The sequence below is a fragment of the Oncorhynchus mykiss genome, chromosome 24, assembly GCF_057628025.1.
Source record: "Oncorhynchus mykiss isolate SJ-2025 chromosome 24, ASM5762802v1, whole genome shotgun sequence".
Taxonomy (NCBI): domain Eukaryota; kingdom Metazoa; phylum Chordata; class Actinopteri; order Salmoniformes; family Salmonidae; genus Oncorhynchus; species Oncorhynchus mykiss.
Window position 1 is genome coordinate 46,619,529 of NC_143045.1, and position 24,245 is coordinate 46,643,773.

The 24,245-nt window shown below is 42.3% G+C and overlaps 1 protein-coding gene across 1 annotated transcript in view; it reads right to left on the reverse strand.

Moving 5' to 3' along the window:
• Positions 1–24,245, reverse strand: part of cntn5 (contactin 5) — a 559,219-nt gene that overhangs the window by 204,270 nt on the left and 330,704 nt on the right. Inside the window, exons 8-10 of the mRNA XM_090219183.1 lie at positions 23,641–23,743; positions 6,582–6,763; positions 2,383–2,519 (exon numbers count right to left, since the gene is read on the reverse strand). Coding sequence (XP_090075309.1) covers positions 2,383–2,519; positions 6,582–6,763; positions 23,641–23,743 — 422 coding nt within the window. The remainder of the gene's footprint in view (positions 1–2,382; positions 2,520–6,581; positions 6,764–23,640; positions 23,744–24,245) is intronic.

The following is a 24,245-nucleotide window of genomic DNA, read 5'->3' on the forward strand; positions in this document are numbered from 1 at the left end:
AAATGATGCTGTGTATTCTAGAACTGGGTATATTGCTGAAATAATACCTGTGTATTCTAGAGCTAGGTATATTGCTGAAATGATGCCAGTGTATTCTAGAACTGGGTATATTGCTGAAATGATGCTGTGTATTCTAGAACTGGGTATATTGCTGAAATGATGCTGTGTATTCTGGAACAAGGTATTTTGCTGAAATCATACCTGTGTATTCTAGAAATGGTTATATTGCTGAAATTATGCTCTGTATTCTAGAACTGGGTATATTGCTAAATGATGCTGTGTATTCTAGAACTGGGTATATTGCTGAAATGATGCGGTGTATTCTAGAACTGGTTATATTGCTGAAATCATGCTGTGTATTCTAGAACTGGGTATGTTGCTGAAATGATGCTTTGTATTCTAGAACTGGGTATATTGCTGAAATGATGCTGTGTATTCTGTAACTGGGTATATTGCTGAAATCATGCTGTGTATTCTAAAACTGGGTATATTGCTGAAATGATGCTGTGTATTCTAGAACTGGGTATATTGCTGAAATGATGCTGTGTATTCTGGAACTGGGTGTTTTGCTGAAATCATACCTGTTTATTCTAGAACTGGGTATATTGCTGAAATGATGCTGTGTATTCTAGAACTGGGTATATTGCTGAAATCATACCTGTGTATTCTAGAGCTAGGTATATTGCTGAAATGATGCCAGTGTATTCTAGAACTGGGTATATTGCTGAAATGATGCTGTGTATTCTAGAACTGGGTATATTGCTGAAATGATGCTGTGTATTCTGGAACAAGGTATTTTGCTGAAATCATACCTGTTTATTCTAGAAATGGTTATATTGCTGAAATTATGCTCTGTATTCTAGAACTGGGTATATTGCTAAATGATGCTGTGTATTCTAGAACTGGGTATATTGCTGAAATGATGCGGTGTATTCTAGAACTGGGTATATTGCTGAAATCATGCTGTGTATTCTAGAACTGGGTATGTTGCTGAAATGATGCTGTGTATTCTAGAACTGGGTATATTGCTGAAATGATGCTGTGTATTCTAGAACGGGGTATATTGCTGAAATCATGCTGTGTGTTTGAGAACTGGGTATATTGCTGAAATGATGCTGTGTATTCTAGAACTGGGTATTTTGCTGAAATCATGCTGTGTATTCTAGAACTGGGTATATTGCTGAAATCATGCTGTGTATTCTAGAACTGGGTATATTGCTGAAATCATGCTGTGTATTCTAGAACTGGGTATATTGCTGAAATCATGCTGTGTATTCTAGAACTGGTTATATTGCTGAAATAATGCTGTGTATTCTAGAACTGGGTATATTGCTGAAATCATGCTGTGTATTCTAGAACTGGGTATATTGCTGAAATCATGCTGTGTATTCTAGAACTGGGTATATTCCTGAAATCATGCTGTGTATTCTAGAACTGGGTATGTTGCTGAAATGATGCTGTGTATTCTGTAACTGGGTATATTGCTGAAATCATGCTGTGTATTCTAGAACTTGGTATATTGCTGAAATGATGCTGTGTATTCTGTAACTGGGTATATTGCTGACATCATGCTGTGTATTCTAGAACTGGGTATATATTTTTTTATTTTTATTTTTTTCCTTTATTTAACCAGGTCAGTTAAGAACAAATTCTTATTTTCAATGACGGCCTGGGAACAGTGGGTTAACTGCCTGTTCAGGGGCAGAACGACAGATTTGTACCTTGTCAGCTCGGGGGTTTGAACTCACAACCTTCCGGTTACTAGTCCAACGCTCTAACCACTAGGCTACCCTGCCGCCCCATATTGCTGAAATCATGCTGTGTATTCTAGAACTTGGTATATTGCTGAAATGATGCTGTGTATTCTGTAACTGGGTATATTGCTGACATCATGCTGTGTATTCTAGAACTGGGTATATTGCTGAAATGATGCTGTGTATTCTAGAACTGGGTATATTGCTGAAATGATGCTGTGTATTCTGTAACTGGGTATATTGCTGAAATCATGCTGTGTATTCTAGAACTTGGTATATTGCTGAAATGATGCGGTGTATTCTAGAACTGGGTATATTGCTGAAATGATGCTGTGTATTCTAGAACTGGGTGTATTTCTGAAATGATGCTGTGTATTCTAGAACTGGGTATATTGCTGAAATCATGCTGTGTATTCTAAAACTGGGTATATTGCTGAAATCATGCTGTGTATTCTAGAACTTGGTATAGTGCTGAAATGATGCTGTGTATTCTAGAACTGGGTATATTGCTGAAATCATGCTGTGTATTCTAGAACTGGGTATATTGCTGAAATCATGCTGTGTATTCTAAAACTGGGTATATTGCTGAAATCATGCTGTGTATTCGTGGGAACCTGTGTGTGAGTACCTGTGGTGTGATCAACTCTCCATTGCGGAGCCAGCGGTAGGTGGGTCTAGGGATCCCTGTGGCCTTGCACTCCCAGTGCAGCTGATCTCCACTGTCTAACTGGCTGTCGTTTATCGTGCTGATCCACTGGGGGAAGGCTGAGGAGGAGAGAACAGATGAAATAGGAAGGCATATACACAGCACGCCTACACCCTTACCAGCATGCACGTGTATGCTGACACGTGAGAACACTGCCTCATCAATCCCTCTGTCACACACACACACACACACACACTCACACATCATTTTGCACCACACTATGTTGTCCTGACCTTGCAGTATTTTGCCCAGTTTATAACACTGTAATGACTGTTATGTTGTCCTGACCCTGCAGTATTTAGCCCAGTGTTTAACCCTGCCCAATTAAGCTGCCAGGTTAGTCTTTCCTTCAGAGTGACGGTTATTTTCTCCAAGGTTTTGACATAGATAAATTCCTGCTATCAAAACTAAATGAGACTGAAATCAAATTTGTCAAACAGCTATGACCAGTGAATTTTATGAAAGTGAAAAAGAAGGTTTGGGGTTAAAACCCCATGCCTGGTTCCACAGTTGTTACCTGGATGAACTGAATTAGATAGACCTCTAATTTATACACATATGTAACTGGTGGCAGGTAGCCTGGTGGTTAGAGTGTTGGACTAGTAACCAGCAGGTAGCCTAGTGGTTAGAGCGTTGGACTAGTAACCAGCAGGTAGCCTAGTGCTAAGAGCGTTGGACTAGTAACCAGCAGGTATCCTAGTGGTTAGAGCGTTGGACTAGTAAACAGCAGGTAGCCTAGTGGTTAGAGTGTTGGACTAGTAACCTGCAGGTAGCCTAGTGGTTAGAGCGTTGGACTAGTAACCAGCAGGTAGCCTAGTGGTTAGAGCGTTGGACTAGTAAGCAGCAGGTAGACTAGGTGTTAGAGCGTTGGACTAGTAACCAGCAGGCAGCCTAGTGGTTAGGGCGTTGGACTAGTAATCAGCAGGTAGCCTGGTGGTTAGAGCGTTGGACTAGTAACCAGCAGGTATCCTAGTGGTTAGAGTGTTGGACTAGTAACCAGCAGGTAGCCTAGTGGTTAGAGCGTTGGACTAGTAACCAGCAGGTAGCCTAGTGGTTAGAGCGTTGGACTAGTAACCAGCAGGTAGCCTAATGGTTAGAGAGTTGGACTAGTAACCAGCAGGTAGCCTAGTGGTTAGAGCGTTGGACTAGTAATCAGCAGGTAGCCTAGTGGTTAGAGCGTTGGACTAGTAACCAGCAGGTAGCCTAGTGGTTAGAGCGTTGGACTAGTAACCAGCAGGTAGCCTAGTGGTTAGAGCGTTGGACTAGTAACCAGCAGGTAGCCTAGTGGTTAGAGCGTTGGACTAGTAACCAGCAGGTAGCCTAGTGGTTAGAGCGTTGGACTTCTAACCGAAAGGTTGCAAGATTGAATCCCTGAACTGACAAGGTAAAAATATGTTGTTCTTCCCCTGAGGCAATTAACCCACTGTTCCTAGGTCGTCATTGAAAATAAGAATGAACTAGCTTGCTGTCACGAATCCCGCCGAAGATGGTGCCGCTTCCTGTTCGGGCGGCGCTTGGCGGTCGTCGTCGCCGGCCTACTAGCTGCCATCGATTCCCTTTTTTGTTTCTGGTAGTTTGGTCTGATTGGTTACACCTGTTTTGAGTTTAGTTTTGTTTGTGGGCTATTTAAGGGCACTAGGCCCGCCGGCTTTGTGCGGGCTTGTTTTCTGTTCATGATGTTGGATTATTTGTGGATTCTATTTTTCCGGACAGTTTAGTCCTGTTTGTTTGGACTGGGTATTTTATGCGCCCTTGTGTTTGGCATGTCCATTTTCACTATTTTTGGAATAAAGATCCACGTTCTGAACTACCTGCTCTCTGCGCTTGACTCCTCCACCCACTACTCCTAGAAGCCGTTACACTTGCCTAGTTAAAGAAACGGTTGATAATTTAATGCTACTAGTCAGCAGAGATAGAGACACCTCCTATCTTCCAGTTTGTTTTGTAGTCATTCATCCAGCTGCATCTTCTGTCCAGTCACTGAGAGAACGCTGGCTACAGTAACTTCTAAGCAAAGACTGGGCATCCTTGAGTTACCAGCCCTCTGATTGGGTACCTGCCTGTCCAAACACAAACAAGCATATGTGCTCAAGCGCGCATGCGCACACACACACACACACACACACACACACACACACACACACACACACACACACACACACACACACACACTTCCTGGGCACCTGTACTTTCTGGCAGCTCGCTCTTCTCCCTGAATCACACAGAGCCAGGGAGATAGTCATTGGTAGCAGGCTCACAATGCATGTCATTTAAACAGGTCAGCCTTTTGTTTGAACCTTCATTATGAGCAGAGACTTTCCTGACCATAATAGTCCAATCAAACCACACAGAGAAAAGGCATCACCCTGAAGATGCCAAGACTAGAGGAGGAAGTGCCTGGCATACAACAAAGTAAAATCACAGCGAGACCGCAGGAAGACCAAGTTCAGAAACAGCACAGCAACACCACAGTAACACCACAGTAACACAGTAGATTCAGTAAACTAACACCACAGTAACACCCCAGTAACAGCAGGTTCAGTAGCACCACAGTAACAGCAGGTTCAGTAACACCACAGTAACATCACAGTAACACCACAGTAACAGCAGGTTCAGTAACACCACAGTAACACCACAGTAACACAGTAGATTCAGTAAACTAACACCACAGTAACACCCCAGTAACATCAGGTTCAGTAGCACCACAGTAACAGCAGGTTCAGTAACACCACAGTAACATCACAGTAACACCACAGTAACATCACAGTAACACCACAGTAACATCACAGTAACACCACAGTAACAGCAGGTTCAGTAACACCACAGTAATACCACAGTGACACAACAGTAACAGCAGGTTCAGTAACACCACAGCAATACCACAGTGACACCAGGTTCAGTAATACCACAGTAGCAGCATAGTAACACCACAGTAACAGCAAGGTAATACCACAGTAACAGCATAGTAACACCACAGTAACAGCATAGTAACATCATTGTAACACCATAGTAACACCACAGTAACAGCATAGTAACACCATAGTAACCGCGTAGTAACATCATAGTAACACCACACAACCGTTCTTTTGTATTTTTTTTGTACCATCATCTTTAAAATGCAAGAGTAAGGACATAATATATTATTCCAGCCCAGGTAGAATTTAGATTTAGGCCACTAAATGGCAGCAGTGTATGGGCAAAGTATTAGACTGATCCAATTAACCACTGTATTCCTTTTAAAAATGTTGCATCGAGACTGCCCAAATGTGCCTAATTTGTTTGTTAATAACTTTTCATTTTCAAAATTGTGTAATCTCCTCAAACAATAGAATGGTATTACTTCACTGCAATATCTACTGTAAATTGGTCAGTGCAGTTAGACTAACAAGAATTTAAGCTTTCTGCCAATATCAGATATGTCTATGTCCTGGGAAATCTTCTTGTTACTTACAAACTAATGCTAATCGCATTAGCCTACGTTAGCTCAACCGTCCTGTGGAAGGGACACTGATCCCGAAGAAGTGACCACAGTCACAAATTGACACCACAGTCACAGATTAACACCACAGTCACGTATTAACACCACATTCAAGGAATAATACCACAGTCACAGACTGACACCACAGTCACAGACAAACACCACAGTCACACATTAAAACCACAGTCACAGATTAATACCAGTCACATATTGACACCACAGTCACAGATTAATACCACAGTCTCATATTAACCCCACAGTCACATATTAACCCCACAGTCACAGATTAACACCACAGTCCCATATTAACGCCACAGTCACATATTAACGCCACAGTCACAGATTAAAATGAACGCCACAGTCACAGATGAACGCCACAGTCACAGATGAACGCCACAGTCACAGACTAACACTACAGTAATATATTAACACCACAGTAACATATTAACACCACGGTCACAGATGAACGCCACAGTCACAGATGGAAGCCACAGTCACAGATTAATACCACAGTCACAGATGAACGCCACAGTCACAGATTAATACCACAGTCACAGATGAACGCCACAGTCACAGATGAACAAACAAACAAACAATTAGACAACAACAACATGTAGCTCCAGTCCATCCCTCCTTAACTTACTGTAGATCTGGATGTGTCCCTTAAAGGCTGTTCCTCCTCTGGGGTTCTCCGCTTTACACTCGTAGGTCCCAGTGTCCTCAAGCTGTACATTAGGGATCTCCAGAACAGCCTGGGACTTCCTCAGACGAGCCTTCTTAGGGATGTTACCATTCATCTTCCTCCACGTTATGGTTGGGACGGGACTTGGAGGAAGAGAGTGGAGAGGGTTAAAATACTACATTTTTGCATTCTGTCGATAATATTTACAGCATGTGAACTCATACATAATACATTTGTGATATACAGGACAAGGAGAGCAGAGAGTTGATTGTTGTGACATGACTAGGAAGAGAAAGTTAATTTGACAACTCCAATTCCAGCCAGACAAGTGGATACATTTACAACCAGAATATAGTAAAGGACTAGCAGAAGAGGAAAGTGGAAAGTCAGGGATTCAGTTCCCACGTTGTACACAGACCTATCCTGGCTATAGAAACTGATACTTAATATACCGTATGTGACTGTGTTTTGTGTCCATCTACACACTAAAACACCTCTAAATAATTTACTGTGCCGTAATCCAGAGTGACCTTGTATCTCTGAGTCTCTCTCTGCCCAAATGACCTCCAACTGAGAACGATGTCATTGACTACATGATATATTCACATCAGGTTACCAGAAAACTAATCATCATGATTTCTATGATTAGTATGTGTGTGTGTGGCTGTTCATCATCCGTTTGTTGATGCTCCTCTATGCCCTTGTGACTGCTCTGCTCTCTCCATGATAGATGGGTTGAACATGTAGCAGGAGAACGTCATACTATACTATATCAGCAAGGCTCTGTGTATGACAGCTCCATTTGACAGCTCTCAGAAAGATGGAAATGTGACACCCCTGGAAATCCCCGGTGCTCCCATCCATCACTCGGCACAGATGAAAATGTTACATCGCTTTTTATCACTTCCAAATTCACAAAGACATTTTAATATCGCTCAGAGTCCCAGTTGCCATGGTCTCTGTGAGTTAGATTCAGAGCACGTTCAGAGCTAACCACAGCCGTTACAGCTCAAAATCACTCCTGGAAACCATGGACACTAAGGGAGTGAAGGGATGTCTGGACACCATGGGCATTAAGGGAGTGAAGGGATGTCTGGACACCATGGGCACTAAGGGGTGAAGGGATGTCTGGACACCATGGGCATTAAGGGAGTGAAGGCATGTCTGGACACCATGGGCACTAAGGGGGTGAAGGGATGTCTGGACACCATGGGCACTAAGGGGGTGAAGGGATGTCTGGACGCCATGGGCACTAAGGGGGTGAAGGGATGTCTGGACACCATGGGCACTAAGGGGGTGAAGGGATGTCTGGACACCATGGGCACTAAGGGAGAGAAGGGAATTCTGGACACCATGGGAACTAAGGGGGTGAAGGGATGTCTGGACACCATGGGCACTAAGGGGGTGAAGGGATGTCTGGACACCATGGGCACTAAAGGGGTGAAGGGATGTCTGGACACCATGGGCACTAAGGGGGTGAAGGGATGTCTGGACACCATGGGCATTAAGGGGGTGAAGGGATGTCTGGACACCATGGGCATTAAGGGGGTGAAGCGATGACTGGACACCATGGGCACTAAGGGGGTGAAGGGATGTCTGGACACCATGGGCATTAAGGGAGTGAAGGGATGTCTGGACACCATGGGCACTAAGGGGTGAAGGGATGTCTGGACACCATGGGCATTAAGGGAGTGAAGCCATGTCTGGACACCATGGGCACTAAGGGGGTGAAGGGATGTCTGGACACCATGGGCACTAAGGGGGTGAAGGGATGTCTGGACGCCATGGGCACTAAGGGGGTGAAGGGATGTCTGGACGCCATGGGCACTAAGGGGGTGAAGGGATGTCTGGACACCATGGGCACTAAGGGGGTGAAGGGATGTCTGGACACCATGGGCACTAAGGGAGAGAAGGGAATTCTGGACACCATGGGCACTAAGGGAGTGAAGGGATGTCTGGACACCATGGGCACTAAGGGAGTGAAGGGATGTCTGGACACCATGGGCACTAAGGGAGTGAAGGGATGTCTGGACACCATGGGCACTAAGGGGGTGAAGGGATGTCTGGACACCATGGGCACTAAGGGGGTGAAGGGATGTCTGGACACCATGGGCATTAAGGGGGTGAAGTGATGTCTGGACACCATGGGCATTAAGGGGGTGAAGTGATGTCTGGACACCATGGGCACTAAGGGGGAGAAGGGATGTCTGGACACCATGGGCATTAAGGGGGTGAAGTGATGTCTGGACACCATGGGCACTAAGGGGGTGAAGGGATGTCTGGACACCATGGGCCAGGGGTTCCAAAAATGTTTTGGCACACGATCCCATGTGAAAAAACATTGTGTAATTGACAGCCAATGTACTTTTGTAATTTGGGCTATGGCATTTAATTGTATAACATTCTAACATTATTTCTGATTGTATTCTTACCTCACCATTGTAATACTTTTCATGTGGGGCTTTAAGAGAGTCAATTACAAATTAGTCTCTTATCTCAACACCACTAATGAGACAGGTGAGCTTGATGCATGTCGTGACAGAGCTTCTCAAAGTCAGGAGGCGTGGTCGACAGTGTGCACCTCATCTTTCCGATCAGATCCAACCTGGATCGTTATTTGTTTTTAATGCAGACGAGAGCACTAAAATCAAATAGAATCATACAACAGGTGTAGTTGTTAACCAACAACGCAGTTTTAATAAATAAATCCATAAAAATTTCAAAGAATTAAATAGCAGCAGTAAAATAACAATATCGAGGCTATACTACAGGAGATATCAGTACAGAGTCAGTGTGCGGGGGCACTGGTTAGTCAAGGTAATTGAGGTAATATGTACATGTAGGTAGAGTTATTCAAGTGACTATGCATAGATAATAACAGAGAAAAGCAGCAGTATAAAATAAGGGGGGGGGGGGAGTCAATGCAAATAGTCGTAGCCCTTTGATTAGATGTTCAGGAGTCTTAAGGCTTTGAGGTAGAAGCTGTTTAGAGGCCTCTTGGTCCTAGACTTGGCGCTCCGGTACTGCTTGCCGTGCGGTAGCAGAGAGAACAGTCTATGACTAGGGTGGCTGGAGTCGTCGACAATTTTTAGGGTCTTCATCTGACATCGCCTGGTATAGAGGTCCTGGATAGCAGGAAGCTTGGCCCCAGATGTACTGGGCCGTACGCACTACCCTCTGTAGTGCATTGAGGTCGGAGGCCGAGCAGTTGCCATACCAGACAGTGATGCAACCCATCAGGATGCTCTCGATTGTGCAGCTGTAGAACCTTTGGAGGATCTGAGGACCCATGCCAAATATTTTCAGTCTCCTGAAGGGGAATAGGTTTTGTCGTGCCCTCTTCATGATTGTCTTGGTGTGTTTGAACCATGTCAGTTAGTTTGTGATGTGGACACCAAGGAACTCTCAACCTGCTCCACTACAGCCCTGTTGATGAGAATGGGGAAGTGCTCAGCCCTCCTTTTCTTGTAGTCCACAATCATCTCCTTTGTCTTGATCACATTGAGGGAGAGGTTGCTGTCCTGGCACCACACGGCAGGTCTGTGACCTCCCTATAGGCTGTCTCGTTGTTGTCGGTGATCAGGCCTACCACTGATGTGTCATTGGCAAACTTAATGATGGTGTTGGATTCATGACTGGCTGGGCAGCCATGAGTGAACAGGGAGTGCAGGCGGGGACTGAGCACGCACCCCTGAGGGGCCCCTATTGAGGATCAGCATGGTGGATGTGTTATTGCCTTCCCTCAACACCTGGGGGCGGCCCGTCTGGAAGTCCAGGATCCAGTTGCAGAGGGAGGTGTTTAGTCTCAGAGTCCTTAGCTTAGTGATAAGCTTGGAGGGCACTGTGGTTTTGAACTCTGAGCTGTAGTCAATTAATAGCATTCTCACATAGGTGTTCCTTTTGTCCAGGTCTGAAAGGGCAGTGTGGTGTGCAACAGAGATTGCATCATCTGTGGATCTGTTGATGTGGTGCGCAAATTGGAGTGGGTGTAGGGTTTCTGGGAAAATTCTGTTGATGTGAGCCATGACCATCCTTTCAAAGCAGTTCATGGCTACAGACGTGAGTTCTACGACTAGGGTAGTAGTCATTTAGGCAGGTTATCTTAGTGTTCGTGGGCACAGGGACTATTGTGGTCTGCGTCGGAGCCGGTGTAGTACGATTCAATCTTTGCCTGTTTGATGGTTCGTCGGAGGGCATAGCTGGATTTCTTATAAGCTTCCAGGTTAGAGTCCCGCTCCTTGAAAGCGGCACCTCTACCCTTTAGCTCAGTGCAGATGTTGCCTGTAATCCATGGCTTCTGGTTGGGGTATGTACATACAGTCACTGTGGGGATAACGTCATCGATTCACTTATTGATGAAGCCAGTGACTGATGTGGTGTACTCCTCAATGCAATTGGAAGAATCTCGGAACATATTCCAATCTGTGCTAGCAGTCCTGTAGCTTAGCATCTGCTTCATCTGACCACTTTTTTAGTGGCCTTATCACTGGTGCTTCCTGCAATAATTTTTGCTTGTAAGCAGGAATCAGGAGGATAGAAATGTGGTCAGATTTACCAAATGGAGTGTGAGGGAGAGCTTTTTACGCGTCTCTGTGTGTGGAGTAAAGGTGGTTTAGAGTTTTTCCCCTCTGGTTGCACATTTAACATGCTGGTAGAAATTAGGTAAAGCAGATGTAAGTTTCCCTGCATTAAAGTCCCCGGCAATAGGAGTGCTGCCTCTGTATGATCGTTTCCCTGTTAGCTTATGACCTTTTACAGCTCATTGAGTGTGGTCTTAGTGCCAGCATCTGTTTGTGGTGGTAAATAGACAGCTACGAAGAATATACATAAACACTCTCTTGGTAGATAGTGTGGATTACAGTTTATAATGAGATACTCTACCTCAGGTGAGCAAAGCCTTGAGACTTCCTCAGATATCGTGCACCAGCTGTTGTTTACCGATATACATAAACCTTCACCCTTGTCTTACCAGAGGCTGCTGTTTTATCCTGCCAATACAGAGTATGACCTGCCAGCAGTATGTTATTGAAGTCAACGTTCAGCCATGACTAGGTGAAACATAAGACATCACTGTACCAAGAGTTATAATGCTCAGAAGGAGAAAACACAGTATTCCCTTTCAGCCAGGAACCAAAACTCCTCCATAGTAAAATGTGAATGTGTTTTCTGCAGTATTCAGTCACAGGACAGCTCGATCAGCTCTTCAATTTCACTTACCATCATATCAACTTAGCCAGGACACAGTCAAACAGATTTAGCTGATTTGGTAGATCTGCAAGCTTGCCTTCAGTTTGTTCGGTTTCCCAAGTATCTTAGTTACATAGACAAGAAGACACATTTTCTTTTCATTACACAGAATGTCAATAAAGCCTTTTTTTTACATCCATTGCGAATGACAACAGTTCCTCTCTCAATTCAGAAAATCTTTCCAACACTCCCCCTCGATAACCACCGAGCCTCTGTGTGAAATAGAACACTGTCATGCTCTGATCCCGTATCTCCACATAGTTTTGCATGATGTAGTTCATGATGTAGTTTACAATCAAAGTTACCTGTTGCATGTCTCACAGTTCTGAGACCAGGTTTTTTGCCGCCAGTTGCTCTCGGTGTATCCATTATAGCTCAGTGGGAGTATCATACAATGCATCCATATGGCAAAGGGAGACATAGTCATATCCGGAGTGAAGAGGCCTGCCCGTCGTCCCGTGAATAATGGAGCCCCATCTGTGTAACAGCCCACCATTTGATGCCATGGAATCTGTTTTTTGTCAATATAGTCAAGCAGTAGAATGAACATGAACAATGAACATCCCCCTTGCCGTTTCATACCCGGGAATCGTGAGACAGAGCAATATGTCCTAGTGAACAGCATCCTCCGACATTTATAGCGAATGAAAGTCAATGCATCTCGGCCCTCACAGCTAACGTCCATTTGGAGAGCATAAGGTAAGGAGTTTGAGTCATTTAGTCAGTTTCCTCTTGATTGCAAGCTATAGCATCAATTCTTAGTTTCACAGTGTTAACTGACAAATGTATCGATGTAAGTTTCTGATACTCTGCCTCCCCACACATTGTTTTCACCATATCAATTGCAGCCGGTAATATCAAAGTCTCTACAATAATGTGTGGTTTAATAGTGTAGAAGGCTTAGCCATTCACTGTGGGAATGAATCCAGTGCAACGGTCAAGTGTGGCATTTTCCCCTAGTTTTAGAAGCCATAAGTATTAATTTCTTGGGGATAGGGGGCCTTATTTTCACTTTTGGATAAATAGCGTGCCCAATTTCAACTTCCTGCTACTCATGCCAAGAATATAAGATATGCACATTATTCACAGATTTGGATGGAACACACCCCGTTTCTAAAACTGTTTGAATCATGTCTGTGAGTATAACAGAACTTATGTTGACAACATTGTCTTTGCCATTGGATATTTAATAGGAACCCATGTTCAGTTCCTACCGCTTCCACACGATGTCGCCAGTCTTCGGAATATGGTTGAGGTTATTCCTTTGTGCATTGAATAAGTAGGCCAACTCAGAACTGGGGACACATTTGTGAGTTGAGCAAGACATGAACAGCAGTGCTGGTTTGGTTTCGTTCCTGTATTGATTGCCCCGTCTACAATTTGATCGATTAGTAGCATTTAAAAACACCTAACTTTTTATTACAAAAGTAGCTTGAAATATTTTGCCAAAGTTTATAGGCAACTTTTGAAATATTTTGTAGTGACGTTGTGTTTTGGTAAGCTGTTTTATTCTGGATCAAACGCGCTTTATAAATGGACATTTTCGATATATATGGGTGGAATTAATCAAACAAAATAACCAATTGTGATGTTAATGGGACATATTGGAGTGCCAACAAAAGAAGCTCGTCAAAGGTAATGCATATTTTATATTTTATTTCAACGTATTGTGTTGAGCCTGCTACGCTAGCTCATTTGTTTACTGCTGGTGCAGATGGGTGCATGCTATCAGATAATAGCTTCTTATGCTTTAACTGAAAAGCATTTTTTAAATCTGACATGTTGGCTGGATTCACAACGAGTGTAGCTTTAATTGAGTATCTTACATGTGTGATTTAATGAAAGTTTGAATTTTATAGGACTTTATTTGAATCTGAAACACTGCATTTCCCCTGGAAATTGGCCAGTTGAGACGCTAGCGTCTCCCCTATCCATACAAGGTTTTAAGGTAGTGAAGGGATGTCTGATCACCATAGACATTAAGGTAGTGAAGGGATGTCTGATCACCATAGACATTAAGGTAGTGAAGGCATGTCTGATCACCATAGGCATTAAGGTAGTGAAGGAATGTCTGATCACCATAGACATTAAGGTAGTGAAGGGATGTCTGATCACCATAGACATTAAGGTAGTGAAGGCATGTCTGATCACCATAGACATTAAGGTAGTGAAGGCATGTCTGATCACCATAGGCATTAAGGTAGTGAAGGCATGTCTGATCACCATAGACATTAAGGTAGTGAAGGGATGTCTGATCACCATAGACATTAAGGTAGTGAAGGCATGTCTGATCACCATAGACATTAAGGTAGTGAAGGCATGTCTGATCACCATAGACATTAAGGTAGTGAAGGGATGTCTGATCACCATAGACATTAAGGTATTGAAGGCATGTCTGATCACCATAGGCATTAAGGTAGTGAAGGAATGTCTGATCACCATAGACATTAAGGTAGTGAAGGCATGTCTGATCACCATAGACATTAAGGTAGTGAAGGGATGTCTGATCACCATAGACATTAAGGTAGTGAAGGGATGTCTGATCACCATAGACATTAAGGTAGTGAAGGGATGTCTGATCACCATAGACATTAAGGTAGTGAAGGGATGTCTGATCACCATAGACATTAAGGTAGTGAAGGGATGTCTGATCACCATAGACATTAAGGTAGTGAAGGCATGTCTGATCACCATAGACATTAAGGTAGTGAAGGGATGTCTGATCACCATAGACATTAAGGTAGTGAAGGCATGTCTGATCACCATAGACATTAAGGTAGTGAAGGGATGTCTGATCACCATAGACATTAAGGTAGTGAAGGGATGTCTGATCACCATAGACATTAAGGTAGTGAAGGGATGTCTGATCACCATAGACATTAAGGTAGTGAAGGGATGTCTGATCACCATAGACATTAAGGTAGTGAAGGGATGTCTGATCACCATAGACATTAAGGTAGTGAAGGCATGTCTGATCACCATAGACATTAAGGTAGTGAAGGCATGTCTGATCACCATAGACATTAAGGTAGTGAAGGCATGTCTGATCACCATAGACATTAAGGTAGTGAAGGCATGTCTGATCACCATAGACATTAAGGTAGTGAAGGCATGTCTGATCACCATAGACATTAAGGTAGTGAAGGCATGTCTGATCACCATAGACATTAAGGTAGTGAAGGGATGTCTGATCACCATATAACTATTATAATTAGAACTATAAGAACTATTACAACTAATATAATTACAACTATTAGAACTAGAACTATTACAACTATTACAACTATTATAAATATTAGAATTAGAACTATTAGAACTATTATAAATATTAGAATTGGAACAATTATAACTATTTGAACTATCAGAACTATTAGAAATATACATATTAGAACTATTAGAAATAGACATATAAAACCTATCGGAACTATTATAACTACAACAATTTGAACAGTTTGAACTATTAGGACTATTATAATTAGAACTATTGTAACAATTAGAACTATTCAACTATTCAACTATTAGAACTGTTAGAATGAGAACAATTGGAACAATTAGAACTATTATAACTATTAGAATTATAACTATTAGAACCATTAGAACTACAACTATTAGAACTATTAGAAATATAACTATTAGAACCATTAGAACTACAACTACTAAAACTATTAGAATTAGAACAATTAGAACTATTAGAACTAGTGGAACTACTATAAAAATGAGAAATACAAGAAATATTAGAACTAGAATAAACTATTATAAAAATAAAACCTAATTAAGCATTTGAACAAGAACAAATAGAACTATTAGAAATATTACAACTACTATAACTATTACAACTATTACAACTACTAGAACCATTAAAACAAGAACAATTAGAACAATTAGAACTATTACAACTACCCGAACTATTAGAACTATTACAACTACTAATACTATTAGAACTATTACAACTACTAGAACTATTACAACTATTACAACTACTAGAACTATTAGAACAACTAGAACTATAAGAACTTGGAGAACTACAAAAACAATTAGAATTATTAGAAACACTAGAATTATTAGAACTACTAGAACTATGAGAAACACCAGAACTAAGAGAACTATTAGAACTACTAGAACTATTAGAACATCTAGAACTATAAGAACTTGGAGAACTACAATAACAATTAGAACTATTAGAAACACTAGAACTATTAGAACTATGAGAAACACCAGAACTAAGATAACTATTAGAACTACTAGAAGTAAAATAACTATGAGATCTATTATAAATATTATAACTATGAGAACTATTAGAACTATGAGAACTATTAGAACTATGATAATTATGAGAACTGTTAGAACTATTAGAAGCACAACAACTACTAGAACTATTAGAACTATTAAAACTGCTAGAACTATTAGAATAAGAATAAGAGCACCTCCTCCCAGCTGCCCACTGCTCTGAGGCTAGGAAACACTGTCACCACTGATAAATCCACAATAATTGAGAATTTCAAGAAGCATTTCTCTACGGCTGGCCATTCTTTCCACCTGGCTACCCTACCCCGGTCAACTGCCCGGCACCCTCCACAGCAACCCGCCTTTACCCAAATCCAGATAGCTGATGTTCTGAAAGAGCTGCAAAATCTGGACTCCTACAAATCAGCCGGGCTAGACAATCTGGACCCCCTCTTTCTAAACCGATTGTTGCCGAAATTGTTGTCACCCCTATTACTAGCCTGTTCAATCTCTCTTTCGTATCGTCGACACTAATCAATCCATAGAACATGGTCCTTCTGACAGGACACTAATCAATCCATAGAACATGGTCCTTCTGACAGGATACTAATGAACCCATAGAGCGTCAATGTACAGTAGCCCAACATGGACAAAATGTCATCATAGACCATTTAAAAACATTGTTTAATTTTTACACATACAGGCCAGTTTAATTTTTTAAGCCTGTAAACAGTTCCCCACACAGTGGTGTCATTGACAGATATCCCTAAGCTGACATCCAGCCAGACAGACAGCCAGACAGACAGCCAGACAGACAGACAGCTGGTGTTGTCTACACTACAGAGAATAAAAAAAGCTTGGGCCTTTTCCAATATCCACACCAAGACCATTCTGTCTTCCATCTGAACCTGCGGCTATCATACATATTGATCGACAGGAACGAGAACTAAACAAATGTCAAGTTCACAGTATAAAGACTGGCATTTCCTAATAGACAACATTGATAAAACATTCATTTGTTGGTGTAGAGGGGTAAAGTCACCAGGATCACCATGCCAATGACAGCAATCAGGCCCAAATTAGTTAAGAGACCGGGTCTGCCTCCCAAATGGCACCCTATACCACTATGGGCCCTGGTCAAAAGTAGTGCACTACATAGGGAATAGGGTATCATTTGGGATGCATGCGGGGAGAGCAGGTCAAGGTCTACTGCAGTCTGTTTGCTGAGCTCCTGTATAAGTTTTAATAGAATAAAGTCAAGCAGAGGAGATGGGAGAGTAAGCATGCAGTCAGGGTAATGTCTATAGGCTTTGGTAATTACTTATTATTCTAATGTAGATCATTCATTGTAAATGACTGACTCAGACAGCAACCCCTTGAAAACATTGTAAATAATTACTAGGTCCTTCAGTGGTAGCTTCAGATTAGAGGCTGTTTGCACTCTAGTTGGGAATCGGTTATGCATTATTCAACACAAATAATCATTATAAACAACATAAGAAGTAGGAATGAAACAGGATTATGTTTGGATAGGAACAATTATCTTGTTATGCAAAACAATCCTTTTAAGCTCTGCCTTGGGAGATCAACAAGAGGGTGTAAACATCTTTAACCAACTCTGTTGTTGGTGTGATCGCCTGTCTCTGTCTGTCTGATGCTCTACAGATTTATTCAATTACATGTTCATTTGATATTTGTATTTATTTTCAAAGTGCTGCCTGTTCTACATCCAGAATCCATTAGGGCTACATCAAGCTTTTACAGAATGATCATTATTATCACACAGTATACAGCAGCAGTTAAAACTCCACCCTTCATGTCACGCTGCTTTGAAAACCAAGAAACCAGGCACCGTAGGTGACACTCAGCAGCATAGACAAGTGGTCCTGGTCTCTGTGATATTGGCCTGTACCGTGCTGACAAATGTGAGTGTGTTTTTCCCTCTTGGGCAGTCCGCTGGTGGTGGCTCTATCTTTCACAGCCTTAACCTTGGCTTCCACGCTACACAACAGACATTAAAAACACCCTGCAAACACTGGCTGGCATTACTTTCCATTATCACAACACATGGCTCCCCAGGGCTCAGTTTCCTCTCCACTCCTGCTTCCACCAGCACTAACAAGCCATCTAGCCAGCCATGATGGCTCAAACTGGTAATACAGTGGCTCAACATCCAGCCTGGAGTGAATGTAGCAACGATTAAAACATTCCCTAACCAGAAACCGTGGATTGATGGCAGCATTCGTGTGAAACTGAAAGCGCGAACCACTGCTTTTAATCAGGGCAAGGTGTCTGGTAACATGACCGAATACAAACAGTGCAGCTATTCCCTCCGCAAGGCTATCAAACAAGCTAAGCGCCAGTACAGAGACAAAGTAGAATCTCAATTCAACGGCTCAGACACAAGAGGCATGTGGCAGGGTCTACAGTCAATCACGGACTACAGGAAGAAATCCAGCCCAGTCACGGACCAGGATGTCTTGCTCCCAGGCAGACTAAATAACTTTTTTGCCCGCTTTGAGGACAATACAGTGCCACTGACACGGCCTGCAACGAAAACATGCGGCCTTTCCTTCACTGCAGCCGAGGTGAGTAAGACATTTAAACGTGTTAACCCTCGCAAGGCTGCAGGCCCAGACGGCATCCCCAGCCGCTCCCTCAGAGCATGCGCAGACCAGCTGGCCGGTGTGTTTACGGACATATTCAATCAATCCCTATACCAGTCTGCTGTTCCCACATGCTTCAAGAGGGCCACCATTGTTCCTGTTCCCAAGAAAGCTAAGGTAACTGAGCTAAACGACTACCGCCCCGTAGCACTCACATCCGTCATCATGAAGTGCTTTGAGAGACTAGTCAAGGACCATATCACCTCCACCCTACCTGACACCCTAGACCCACTCCAATTTGCTTACCGCCCAAATAGGTCCACAGACGATGCAATCTCAACCACACTGCACACTGCCCTAACCCATCTGGACAAGAGGAATACCTATGTGAGAATGCTGTTCATCGACTACAGCTCGGCATTCAACACCATAGTACCCTCCAAGCTCGTCATCAAGCTCGAGACCCTGGGTCTCGACCCCGCCCTGTGCAACTGGGTACTGGACTTCCTGACGGGCCGCCCCCAGGTGGTGAGGGTAGGCAACAACATCTCCTCCCCGCTGATCCTCAACACTGGGGCCCCACAAGGGTGCGTTCTGAGCCCTCTCCTGTACTCCCTGTTCACCCACGACTGCGTGGCCACACACGCCTCCAACTCAATCATCAAGTTTGCGGACGACACAACAGTGGTAGGCTTGATTACCAACAACGACGAGACGGCCTACAGGGAGGAGGTGAGGGCCCTCGGAGTGTGGTGTCAGGAAAATAACCTCACACTCAACGTCAACAAAACTAAGGAGATGATTGTGGACTTCAGGAAACAGCAGAGGGAACACCCCCCTATCCACATCGATGGAACAGTAGTGGAGAGGGTAGCAAGTTTTAAGTTCCTCGGCATACACATCACAGACAAACTGAATTGGTCCACTCACACAGACAGCATCGTGAAGAAGGCGCAGCAGCGCCTCTTCAACCTCAGGAGGCTGAAGAAATTTGGCTTGTCACCAAAAGCACTCACAAACTTCTACAGATGCACAATCGAGAGCATCCTGGCGGGCTGTATCACCGCCTGGTATGGCAACTGCACCGCCCTCAACCGTAAGGCTCTCCAGAGGGTAGTGAGGTCTGCACAACGCATCACCGGGGGCAAACTACCTGCCCTCCAGGACACCTACACCACCCGATGTCACAGGAAGGCCATAAAGATCATCAAGGACATCAACCACCCGAGCCACTGCCTGTTCACCCCGCTATCATCCAGAAGGCGAGGTCAGTACAGGTGCATCAAAGCTGGGACCGAGAGACTGAAAAACAGCTTCTATCTCAAGGCCATCAGACTGTTAAACAGCCACCACTAACACTGAGTGGCTGCTGCCAACACACTGACACTGACTCAACTCCAGCCACTTTAATAATGGGAATTGATGGGAAATGATGTAAATATATCACTAGCCACTTTAAACAATGCTACCTTATATAAATGTTACTTACCCTACATTATTCATCTCATATGCATACGTATATACTGTACTCTATATCATCGACGGTATCCTTATGTAATACATGTATCACTAGCCACTTTATACTATGCCACTTTGTTTACATACTCATCTCATTTGTACATACTATACTCGATACCATCTACTGTATCTTGCCTATGCTGCTCTGTACCATCACTCATTCATATATCCTTATGTACATATTCTTTATCCCCTTACACTGTGTACAAGACAGTAGTTTTGGAATTGTTAGTTAGATTACTTGTTATTACTGCATTGTCGGAACTAGAAGCACAAGCATTTCGCTACACTCGCATTAACATCTGCTAACCATGTGTATGTGACAAATAAAATTTGATTTAATTTGATGTTAATATAGGAAAGGTTTTTGGCTCTTATAGACGTTTACAATAGTGAGTGGATGTGTAGCCGAGTCATAGCCTACACAACAGTGTTCTGTACATGGTCATTAGTCTTATAGCCTTCTCCATGTTTGTATACGGCTCTGAACTGTAGTGTGTTGCTGTTTAGGGTTTGGTTAACCCACTTTACAAGAAACATAGCAATTAGTATAAGTAGTGTACGGGAATGATTTCATCTGGAAAATGTTTTAATACAACCATTATGAAAATGTATTTAACCAAGCATATTATTACACTGAATAAGGTATTATTGTAAATTAATCTAGTGGTGGTTGTTGATAGTGTTGAATAAGGGATTATAGTAAATTAATCAAGTGGTGGTTGTTGATAGTGTTGAATAAGGGATGGTAACAACAGGATCAACTGGTGGTTGTTGATAGTGTTGAATAAGGGATGGTAACAACAGGATCTACTGGTGGTTGTTGATAGCGTTGAATAAGGGATTATAGTAAATGAATCTAGTGGTGGTTGTTGATAGTGTTGAATAAGGGATTATAGTAAATTAATCTAGAGGTGGTTGTTGATAGTGTTGAATAAGGGATTATAGTAAATTAATCTACCGGTGGTTGTTGATAGTGTTGAATAAGGGATTATAGTAAATTAATCTACCGGTGGTTGTTGATAGTGTTGAATAAGGGATTATAGTGAATTAATCTAGTGGTGGTTGTTGATAGTGTTGAATAAGGGATTATAGTAAATTAATCTAGTGGTGGTTGTTGATAGTGTTGAATAAGGGATTATAGTAAATTAATCTAGTGGTGGTTGTTGATAGTGTTGAATAAGGGATTATAGTAAATTAATCTAGTGGTGGTCGTTGATAGTGTTGAATAAGGGATTTTAGTAAATTAATCTAGTGGTGGTTGTTGATAGTGTTGAATAAGGGATGGTAACAACAGGATCTACTGGTGGTTGTTGATAGTGTTGAATAAGGGATGGTAACAACAGGATCTACTGGTGGTTGTTGATAGCGTTGAATAAGGGAATATAGTAAATTAATCTACCGGTGGTTGTTGATAGTGTTGAATAAGGGATTATAGTAAATTAATCTAGTGGTGGTTGTTGATAGTGTTGAATAAGGGATTATAGTAAATTAATCTACCGGTGGTTGTTGATAGTGTTGAATAAGGGATTATAGTAAATTAATCTACCGGTGGTTGTTGATAGTGTTGAATAAGGGATTATAGTAAATTAATCTACCGGTGGTTGTTGATAGTGTTGAATAAGGGATTATAGTGAATTAATCTAGTGGTGGTTGTTGATAGTGTTGAATAAGGGATTATAGTAAATTAATCTAGTGGTGGTTGTTGATAGTGTTGAATAAGGGATTATAGTAAATGAATCTACCGGTGGTTGTTGATAGTGTTGAATAAGGGATTATAGTAAATTAATCTAGTGGTGGTTGTTGATAGTGTTGAATAAGGGATTATAGTAAATGAATCTACCGGTGGTTGTTGATAGTGTTGAATAAGGGATTATAGTAAATGAATCTAGTGGTGGTTGTTGATAGTGTTGAATAAGGGATGGTAACAACAGGATCTACCGGTGGTTGTTGATAGCGTTGAATAAGGGATTATAGTAAATTAATCTACCGGTGGTTGTTGATAGTGTCGAATAAGGGATTATAGTAAATTAATCTAGTGGTGGTTGTTGATAGTGTTGAATGAGGGATTATAGTAAATTAATCTACCGGTGGTTGTTGATAGTGTTGATTGAGGGATTATTGTAAATTAATCTACCGGTGGTTGTTGATAGTGTTGAATAAGGGATTATAGTAAATTAATCTACCGGTGGTTGTTGATAGTGTTGAATAAGGGATTATAGTAAATTAATCTAGTGGTGGTCGTTGATTGTGTTGAATAAGGGATTATAGTAAATTAATCTAGTGGTGGTCGTTGATAGTGTTGAATAAGGGATTTTAGTAAATTAATCTAGAGGTGGTTGTTGATAGTGTTGAATAAGGGATTATAGTAAATTAATCTACCGGTGGTTGTTGACAGTGTTGAATAAGGGATTATAGTAAATTAATCTACCGGTGGTTGTTGATAGTGTTGAATAAGGGATTATAGTAAATTAATCTACCGGTGGTTGTTGATAGTGTTGAATAAGGGATGGTAACAACAGGATCCTTCCTGTTTGGCCCTGTCCGGGGGTGTCCTCGGATGGGGCCACAGTGTCTCCTGACCCCTCTTGTCTCAGCCTCCAGTATTTATGCTGCAGTAGTTTATGTGTCGGTGGGCTAGGGTCAGTTTGTTATATCCGGAGTACTTCTCCTGTCCTATTCGGTGTCCTGTGTGAATCTAAGTGTGCGTTCTCTAATTCTCTTCTTCTCTCTTTCTTTCTCTCTCTCGGAGGACCTGAGCCCTAGGACCAAGGGATTATGGTAAATTAATCTTTTGTTGAATAAGGGATTATGGTAAATTAATCTACCGGTGGTTGTTGATAGTGTTGAATAAGGGATTATAGTAAATTAATCAACCGGTGGTTGTTGATAGCGTTGAATAAGGGATTATAGTAAATTAATCTAGTGGTGGTTGTTGATAGTGTTGAATGAGGGATTATAGTAAATTAATCTACCGGTGGTTGTTGATCGTGTTGAATAAGGGATTATAGTAAATTAATCTACCAGTGGTTGTTGATAGTGTTGAATGAGGGATGGCAACAACAGGATCTACCGGAGGTTGTTAGAGTGTTGAATGAGGGAGGATGGGGAATGGTTCTACTGGTGGTTGTTGCGAGTGTTGAAAGAGATATGATAGTCAGTGAATCTACTGGGGGTTCTTGCTAGCATTTTACTTAGAATTCCAATAATGTTCCCAAATTTTCCCAGTTATTCCCACAATGCCTGTTGGAGAGTTCCTGGATTTCCTTTTAATTCCTTCCCATTCCAGGAATCTTCCAGCTGGGATTTCTGGAAAACTGGGGAATTTTAAGAAAGTAACATGAACTCTGTAACACTAAATTCCACCATAACGGAGATATGTGGATGTTCAGGGGATCAAACAGCTTGGATGTTTCTGTACTTACTTCCCCAGGGCGAAACACTCCAGACTCACGGTGACTCCTCTGGCAGCCAGGACAGACTGGGGGAAATGCACCTCGATTTTAGGCTCATATTCTCCCATTGTACCTGAAAATGAAAAGATGACAGAAGAGAGAAGTGATATCAAGTTTAGTGATCAGCAGGACATGAAACACCATCCATTCCCCAGCCATGCCATCTCCCCTAGCTAGAAGTTACACAGACAGCGGCTGAAGAAAGAGTGTCTGGGAAATGTGAGATAAAAATTGTATGTTAACCACACACACACACACACACACACACACACACACACACACACACACACACACACACACACACACACACACACACACACACACCTTCCCTCATCTGGAATCACACACCCCATTACCACTCTGTGTTGAATCTGTAGTGCAGATGTTAAGATGACAAAGACGCAGAAGTGCATTGGGTAGAAATGTACTGATGATGCTTGGCGCCTGGGGTATCCTAGTGTGTGTGCATGTCTGTGTGTGTATTTGTATTTGTGTCTGCCGAGGCAGCAGCTTCTCGTCCTGGGGTTAAGTTAAGGCAGTGTGTGTGTGTAGGAGGGTTAACAGGCCTGCTTGGG